This window comes from Salminus brasiliensis, chromosome 13 (genome assembly GCF_030463535.1).
Source record: "Salminus brasiliensis chromosome 13, fSalBra1.hap2, whole genome shotgun sequence".
In the NCBI taxonomy this organism is placed as follows: Eukaryota; Metazoa; Chordata; class Actinopteri; order Characiformes; family Bryconidae; genus Salminus; species Salminus brasiliensis.
In genome coordinates, this window is record NC_132890.1 from 28416719 (window position 1) to 28426155 (window position 9437).

The 9437-nt window shown below is 40.7% G+C and overlaps 1 protein-coding gene across 1 annotated transcript in view; it reads right to left on the reverse strand.

The window, feature by feature from the left end:
• Positions 1 to 214: 214 nt before the first annotated feature.
• Positions 215 to 9437, reverse strand: part of trpm7 (transient receptor potential cation channel, subfamily M, member 7) — a 41871-nt gene continuing 32648 nt past the window's right edge. Inside the window, exons 28-40 of the mRNA XM_072695834.1 lie at positions 9264 to 9354; positions 8311 to 8390; positions 8121 to 8161; positions 7146 to 7171; positions 6767 to 6820; positions 6567 to 6611; positions 6316 to 6381; positions 5893 to 6176; positions 2819 to 2901; positions 2447 to 2652; positions 1936 to 1987; positions 1712 to 1818; positions 215 to 1271 (exon numbers count right to left, since the gene is read on the reverse strand). Of these exons, the coding sequence (XP_072551935.1) occupies positions 1138 to 1271; positions 1712 to 1818; positions 1936 to 1987; positions 2447 to 2652; positions 2819 to 2901; positions 5893 to 6176; positions 6316 to 6381; positions 6567 to 6611; positions 6767 to 6820; positions 7146 to 7171; positions 8121 to 8161; positions 8311 to 8390; positions 9264 to 9354 (1269 nt within the window). The 3' untranslated portion in view covers positions 215 to 1137. The remainder of the gene's footprint in view (positions 1272 to 1711; positions 1819 to 1935; positions 1988 to 2446; positions 2653 to 2818; positions 2902 to 5892; positions 6177 to 6315; positions 6382 to 6566; positions 6612 to 6766; positions 6821 to 7145; positions 7172 to 8120; positions 8162 to 8310; positions 8391 to 9263; positions 9355 to 9437) is intronic.

The window sequence follows — 9437 nt, forward strand, 5'->3', positions numbered from 1 at the left end:
GTTCTAGATCTAGGTAAAGTGAGTATGGCTGAGTAATGTGACACTGTCTAAACTGCTGTCTTAGGGGAACCGAGGCTTTGCTCTGAGAAAACAACATATACACACACACAAACATTTATATACACACACACACACACACACACACACACACACACACACACACACACACACACACACACACTAAAAAAGCACTTAATAACACAGGACCATTAAGTAGGCTTTGGGTTTTTTATTAGTTTAAATGATATGCAGTACAAAATGAATAGAATAATATAACCTCATATTCCCCTGGATAAAATACTCTCACTTTCATCCGCTCTATTCGTGCCAGATATTTGCATCTATAGGATACAGATAGATTAAAAATTTCATACATATTTAAATGACAAAAAAAAACAAAACAATAGTACCTCTGTAACATTAAAAATTCATGTTTGTCTTTGTGAACATCGCTTCAGCATTTTGACACATTAAAATCACACACGGTGTAAAAATTGCATTGCAATCTGCCCATTTTACAAGATTGGAAACTTTGCTCTGTATAGATGCCATTATGTGACTACATGGATTTGTACAGACATATAAAAGAACTGTGTCAACATTCTGCACTGTGTAAAGTCTCATAGTGTTGATGTGGACAGGCCCTGCACGGGGACGCCTGTGCACACTTTAGAGTACAATGCACTTAAAATTGCTTTTATTTATACAAGGCAACTTCTCATAGTTGATAAATGCAAGAACCCCAATACCATGAGACTGTACCAGTCAACAGGAACTTTAAATATTCACATATAAATGTAAAAAAATCTCTTAAAAACATATTTAGCTTTTTTACATCGTAAAATGCATCTTTACACAGTGTCTGTTCACCTACAGACACCTTATCATCAGTGTAACGTCTAAATGATCCACAATCCCTCTACACGCACACGCACCGGCTCTCGACCAAACAGCTATACCTGGACACTCACTCACTCACTCACTCGTTCACTCACTCACTCAGACAAACACTGAATCCAATGCATGCCAACACACTCGCTTTCTCTCATATATGGAGGGTTGTTTCCAGTATCTGTGGTACCAGTGGGTTTCCAGATGCTGTGTGTGTTTATGTATAAATATATGTGGGTGTGTGTCTCACAGCATTAAGCGCATAGAATGGCGCTGTTCTTTAGTGCTACCCCCTGCTGGCGGGGAAGGGGGGGAGCCCTCGGTTTGGTCATCCTGCTGCAGCGCCACTTTCTCCGGTGTGTAGTCATTCCGCTTCAGGTCTAAAAACACACACAAACACCCATATTTATATTAACATTATTCAATATGTTCTATGGATTGTCCAGTATCAACTATTTAGTATCCAGTATCAACTATTCAACTAAGAATTATTCTATATCAATAGTGAAACATTAAGTAATTTACCAACTCACACCCATGAAGGTAATTTATGTTGGGGGGGGGGGGGGGGGGGGGGGGGTTTGGGTGTGGAAAGCCTGCAGTGTTTCTGCACACATTCAACGCACCCAAATATAAATGATCTACCCGCTTTGGCTGCCTACCAAGTACACAGCCCTACTTTTACCCATGCCATAACCTCTAAACATATTTTTTTAGTCCACATTGCAGTATTGGTGAGCACACACACACACACACACACACACACACACACACACACAAACACAATAGATAAACAAACAACAGCCAGGATATTTCTCACCAGGAAGTTTGAGTTTGCGGCAGCAGGAATTACAGTGATGTTTAGTCCGGAAGTTTCTGATTGCATCATCACCCAGATTAGCCGGGCCAAACACCATGTCATACGACCTGCAACCGTTTAGCACAATCAAACTGTAAATAAACACTAAACAATCCAATACATGTTATAAGCTAACAAATAACTATTCATTTATCCTTTATTTTAGTAATGAGCTATATCCTCACCCTTTCTCTCCACTTTTGATCACAGACGGGTCGGTCAGGACCTCTCCGACTCCTGCAGGAAAATAGCAACACTGTGAAAAAACGGCTAGCATGGCACTGAATGTTTAATGATTTATTAAGACACAGTTATGAAATTCAACAAAAAAAAAGAAAGAAAAAAAGAAAGTTACACACTCTCAACACACTCCTAATCAAATGCCACGAAATGCCATTGAACTCTACTCCACCAGAGGGCACTGTAGCCTGTAAATTGTGATGTGGCCAGAATGTCTAATCTGTATAATCCAATACAAGAAACACAGTCCTGTAAGAGTTTCAAGTGGAAAATCTTAAAAGAGATGTCTAAGAGTCCAGTACACCTCTGATAATCTTCACATTATTAACTGAGGACTGTTAAGCAGGGCAAAGAAGTTATAATGTATAGGTGAGCGTGCATGTGTGTGTGTGTGTGTGTGTGTGTGTGTGTGTGTGTGTGTGTGTGTGTGTGTGGATGCATGCATACACAGCGCACCTTGCAGGTCCAGTACAAGCAGCTCTCCGCGTGTATATTCGTAGCTCCAGTGACTGAAGGCCAGCATGGTCTCCTCCAGCAGATTGGTGGGAACGATCTCGTCTCCATTGTTATTGTTAAACTTCCGAAACTCACCCGTGATGCACTCCTCTATAGCAAACCACTGACCAGCAGAGTGACAGTATAGCAGGAACACCTCTAGAAACCTGTACACACAAACACATCTTTACTACAGCATGACATAAAACACAACGCGGGTCTAAAATAACAATATCTATAACAAACCAAGACTTTTATAAAGAATTTTAAATTGTCCCAAAAAAAAACAAAACAAACAAACAAACAAATAAAACAACAACATGCATGTGTTACCTGGGTGAATAGGGGATAGTTTTGGGTCTGATTTGATTGAAGGCGAAGGTAAGTTTCTGAGCTGCTCGTTGCTGTTGGATCTCCTGTTTGGACACACATGTACAGGCAGCTTTTATATTAAAGTGATACTTCAGTGACCAAAAAAATGTAAAACCCCCAGTTTACCCCATCGTTCCCTCTTACCCCAAATACAGTGCATCCGGAAAGTATTCACAGCGCTTCACTTTTTCCACATTTTGTTAGGTTACAGCCTTATTCCAAATTGTATTAAATTAATCTCTTTCCTCAAAATTCTACACAAAATACCCCATTATGACCATGTAAAAAAAGTTTTCTTGAGAGTTCTGAAAATTTATTAAAATTAAAAAACAAAGAAATCATATTTACATAAGTATTCACAGCTTTTGCTTAATACTTTGTAGAACCACCCTTGGCAGCAACTACAGCCTCAAGTCTTTTTGAATATGATGCCACAAGCTTGGCACACCTCTCTTTAGGCAGTTTTGCCCATTCTTCTTTGCAGTACCTCTGAAGCTCCATCAGGTTGGATGGGAGACGTCTGTGCACAGCCATTTTCAGATCTCTCCAGAGATGTTCAATCGGATTCAAGTCTGGGCTCTGGCTGGGCCACTCCAGGACATTCACAGAGTGGTCCTGAAGCCACTCCTTTGAGATCTTGGCTGTGTGCTTCGGATCGTTGTCCTGCTGAAAAATGAACCGTCGCCCCAGTCTGAGGTCAAGAGCGCTATGGAGTAGGTTTTCATCCAGGATGTCTCTGTACATTGCTGCATTCATCTTTCCCTCTATCCTGACTAGTCTGGCAGTTCCTGCTGCTGAAAAACATCCCCATAGCATGATGCTGCCACCACCATGCTTGACTGTAGGGATGGTATTGGCCTCGTGATGAGCAGTGCCTGGTTTCCTCCAAACATGACGCCTGGCATTCACACCAAAGAGTTCAATCTTTGTCTCATCAGACCAGAGAATTTTGTTTCTCATGGTCTGAGAGTCCTTCAGGTGCCTTTTGGCAAATTCCAGACGGGCTGCCTTGTGCCTTTTACTAAGGAGTGGCTTTCGCCTGGCCACTCTGCCATACAGGCCTGATTGGTGGATTGCTGCAGAGATGCTTGTCCTTCTGCAAGGTTCTCCTCTCTCCACGGAGGAACGCTGGAGCTCTGACAGAGTGACCATCGGGTTCTTGGTCACCTCCCTGACCAAGGCCCTTCTCCCCCGATCGCTCAATTTAGATGGCCGGCCAGCTCTAGGAAGAGTCCTGGTGGTTCCAAACTTCTTCCATTTACGGATGATGGAGGCCACTGTGCTCATTGGGACCTTCAAAGCAGCAGAAATTTTTCTGTATCCTTCCCCAGATTTGTGCCTCGAGACTATTTTGTCTCGGAGGTCTACAGACAATTCCTTTGACTTCATGCTTGGTGTTTGCGCTCTGACATGCAGTCAACTGTGGGACCTTATATAGACAGGTGTGTGCCTTTCCAAATCATGTCCAATCAACTGGATTTACCACAGGGGGACTCCATTTAAGCTGTAGAAACATCTCAAGGATGATCAGTGGAAACAGGATGCACCTGAGCTCAATTTTGAGCTTCATGGCGAAGGCTGTGAATACTTACGTAAATGTGATTTCTTAGTTTTTTATTTTTAATACATTTTCAGAACTCTCAAGAAAACTTTTTTTACATGGTCATAATGGGGTATTTTGTGTAGAATTTTGAGGAAAGAGATTAATTTAATACAATTTGGAATAAGGCTGTAACCTAACAAAATGTGGAAAAAGTGAAGCGCTGTGAATACTTTCCGGATGCACTGTATAGGTGAATCAGCAAATAAATGTTTGCTTCTTCAGTTTTACACTTACGAGGCTACGTGGATAATGTAGATGGAAGCTTAAAATGCACTGATTAGCATGTTAAACATAGCATTTTTTTAGCTATGTTTATGTCCTATAGTGCCCAATTTGAAAGCCCAGTCACTTTTTACAGTTTAAAGAAAATTTCACAATTAATGAAATAAAGAATTGATGAATAAATATGTAGGGAAAAAACTGAAAGTAAAAGGAGCAGTTTAGCGATGAACTCAAAGTATATTAATTAATCACTGAACACAGTTGTAGTGGATGAACAGAGATGTGTTTGGTATCTGAAGATGGTATTTACAGAGATTAAATTGGTCACAGTCCAAGTCGAGGGTTTGTAAGCAATGTTAGCAAACAAAAAAAAAAGCTTGCGTCAAATACCAAACGCTACATGCCATCAAACTTTTCCCTAAAGAACATTTGTGCTCTTTCTTGTAAAGTTACTGTTTTAGAGAAGTTATTGTTTCAAAAACAACACAATTACAAATCAAGGGCACTGGACCAAACAGAGGCAAGCATTTTTATGTTTATTAATGCCTACATTATTTATCGATTAAAGTGAAGCTACACAACAAATCCGCATCAGCAGTTTGCAGAAAAAAGGTAGTAATACAAACATCCTTTTATAAACACAGAACAAGCTGTATTACAGTAAATGGGGGCGGGTCTTCCTTCCATCTTAAAACAATGACGTTCTCTTATTTATTAGTTTGTGTGTGTTAGTGTGAGAATATGACCCCCCCCCCAGCTTTCTGGGAACATACCACACCCCATGCATATGCATGCGCACACACACACACACACACACACACACATACACACACACATACACACACACACACACACACACACACACACACACACACAGGTAAGATATAACAATAGTGCATGTGGAATATTGTCCTCGTGTGAAATGAATGAGGAAGGAAGGAAAGCAGTGAATAAAATCTGGAAAGATTTATATCCCCTCAGTACAACAACATCCCACTCACGCCTCCATCTGTGCTGTGTGTGTGTGTGTGTGTGTGTTCTACTGTAGCAAAATAAATGTATAGAAAACAAACAAAAAAATAGATAATGACTTAAATCATAAGTTATCATCAGTTATTCTGAATGGGTAAGGCTAAACTGCTGTAGGCTGAATGGGCGGAGCTAAGAGATAAGAGCCTAGTTTTTGTTATAGAAATTGTGTGGTTCTTACCCTCAGACACAAGTGCAGCACAGTGTCTTCTTTATAAACGCTCTGCCAGGTGTTCACCACTTCAGGCAGAAATGATTTGACGATATAAAGGTGTCCGGGTTTCAGGATGTCATATTCTGACCATGTGCACAGCACCTTCAGTGCCCGCCGCAGCCCGCCGCCCATCTCCTCTTTACTCAGGAACTCGATTTTTGCAGACAAACCACGCTGTGTCCATGAAGACATGCTGTTGTTGATGTTATTGGGAGAGCTTTCCTCCAGACGATACACTGTCACTGGCTCACCTGCATGGCACATACACACACACACACACACACACACACACACACACACACAGAGCCCTTGAATTAAACAAAACAACAACAAACCAAAGCAGTGATGTGAGGGAGAGAGAAGGGCAGAAAGGGTAATACTTATTCTTACCTCTAGGGGGCACTGGGGTGAATGGAATGCTTTGGGACAACCGCATCAGGTTATTACGCTCCACCGCTACACATACAAACACAGACACAAACACACACACACAGACAGAGAGACACACACAGTATACATCAGAACTGGAAAGATAGAGTTGGGTCGTTTTGTTTGATCTTACAAAACAGGAGTCGTCAGTAATAGCCCCCTGAGATCAAACAGTACAGATGTTCGAAACATCACCTGAACAACAAACTCACCTGAATACTGATACCCCTCCATCGGCTTAAAAGGAGAACCAATTGCTGCAAAGGAAAGAGAGGGCAGATAGACAGAGACAGAAAGGGAGTTTGATTATTGATTAGCAGGAACTCCCTAGAGAGAACTGTGTGTGATGTAATGATAATGGCAGAGCACAGCAGAGTAAAGTTTGCAGCCAACCAGCAGGGGGCACACTTACAGTCCTTACGCGCACCCAGGTGTGTGTGTCTGGCTGAGTACAGGCCTGCGGAAGCTGAAACACACACACAGAGAGAGAGAGAGAGAGAGAGAGAGAGAGAGAGAGAGAGAGAGAGAGAGAGAGAGAGAGGGGCAGTGTGGTCAGGCTGAAGGCAGTGTAGTGTTATGCAGCAGTGTGACAGTTGCAAGAAGGTGAAGTAAAGACAGGTAAGGTCAGTAAGGTCATGCTTAAAGCACAGGGTCTTGCAGGGTTTTAAAAGTATTAACTACGATAACATTATAAAGCTAATGTTTAGCAGAATGCTAAGTAATTGTCTAATTTACTTTTTTGTGGTTTATGATCTATTTGATCTAAAAAGTGGGAACTCATCCCTGCTCACCATTGCTGGCATCTTCTCCTGGAGTCCTAAAAACAAAAACACAAAACCAAACACAAGATTAAACTTCATCTGTCATGGTGGGTGAGTGTTTGTGTTTATAATGTGTGTGTCTGTGTGAGTGAAAGTGTGTGGCACGGAGAAAAATATATAAAGTAATACATAAACTCATTATGGGCACGAATGCCATGATAATATTGGGCAGCCGGAGCAAAATGGAGTACATATGATACTCTTTTTTTTAGAGGGGGGGTGGGGGGGTGGGTTATAGTTGTTTTTTTCAAACAGATCACAACAGGATCACAAATATGTTTACACACAGCACACACAATATTTGTTTAGATTTAGGCTTTTTCGATCACCATCAACAAGCTTAGAGCAAATTTCTGGTTGGATATTTGACCACTCCTCTTGAAAGTCAGGACTTTGGGTAGGCCAATTTAAAAGCTTATTGATAGCCTGCTTTATCCACTCCACACTCACATTTTAGGTGTGTTTGAGCAAGCCCTGTTGGAACAACCAAGCGCGTCCAGGCCAACCACCTAGCTGATGGTTTGAGGTTATGCTGAGGAATTCTGAGGTAGTCCTCCTCCATTATTCCATCCACTTTGTTTCTTGTACCAGTTTCACTGGCAGCAAAACAGCCCTACACTATATTCCTACTACCACCACAGCTGGTGCAGTGTTCTTGGAGTTAAATGCCTCACTTTTAGTCCTCCATATTGGTCTCATCTGGCCAAGAATCTTTTTGTTTGCCCATGGGGTTAGCTAGTTAGTTAGTTGTTTCTTCTATAGATGTGTTGTTACTAATATTTCCCCAGAACAGATAAAGACATTGTTAAAGCCCAATATTGACATTCTAAAATAGCTCATGCTAACTTTGCTAACTGAAAAAAAGATAACTATCTAATTATGCTGAATGAAAACAGCTAATGCTAACTACATCTGCTGGAAGTGAATGGAAGGGTGTATACATACAGGCTGCTGCTGGCCTGCGCGGATTTCCCCTGAGCTCTCTCCTGCACAGGAAACACACAGTTACCAACACACATGCACATACACAGCATAGACCTGAAAGTTCAAGTGGTTAAAATTTATGGGCATTTTATGGTATATTTTGGTACAGTTTCATAGAAGTGAAGTCCTGTGTATGTGTGTGTAGACTAACCAATAGCAGCGCTGCTCGTGGGTCTTCATGGAAGAGAATATCCTCTGCAGACACTCTACTCTTCTCACGTTTACTCAGACCTTAGAAAGACACAGACAGACAGAAACTGTAAACTAGCTCATGTCACTTTTTGTTTTGTATATTATACAAATAATTTTATTATTTTGGTCACTGGTAAATGTGAAATTCTGATAAATAATGATAATAATAAACCGTCGTTCTTAAATGCTTAATGCAATACTTGTTGTTAAATTCCCTAGATTTTCAGCTAAAAGTCTACATTTTAATCACATCTCCCATTGTAGTGATGCACAGAGGCAAGATGGCTAAATTATGGCACTGATTATTTTTGACTGGTTGCTTTGTATTGTGCCTTGCTTTTAAAACAGTTTAAGCTGAAACACTTCTTATAACTTCAGCAGGACTAGATGTTTGTAGATTGAATGGGTGGTGCCAAATTGCTGTAGACTAAACAAGTGGGACTAAACTAAAGTAGACTAAATGGCCGGGCTAAATGCTGCAGGCTGAATGTCAATATCAAAAGCTAGTACAATTGTTTTTAGTAATTTCCTAAATAAAAAATATTTGTTATATTTTATTTGTAACTAAACAGTAAATATAATATACCGGTGACTCATTCAGATGTATGGACTGACATTTATGACACACTGATGTGCCAAAATTGATCACAATAACAATGTAGCCATATAGCTCAATTCTAATACAAATAACAGTAGTAATAAGTGTCTCAGTAAATAACAATATTATATTATTATTATTATAGTAAATTATGAAAAATATACAGTGTAATAGTGCTGTAATCATTCAGTCTGTACAGAATCACTCTGTACACTCTACTGTACTTACACTGTTCCTTTAAAAAACTGCATTGTATGATTTCTTATTGTGTGAGGTGTGTGTGTGTGTGTGTGTGTGTGTGTGTGTGTTCGTACTGGTCTCTGGGAGGAGGAAGGCTGGGTTTCTGTCCAGCTCGGTGAAGCCAGCGTATGAGTTCACCGTCCGCATATGACTCTCTGCTTGGCCCTACACCAAAACACATAACAGTAGGTCAAAATGACATCAGCACAGCTCTTCTTACCCACTTCCTGAGATTAAAACACTAAGAA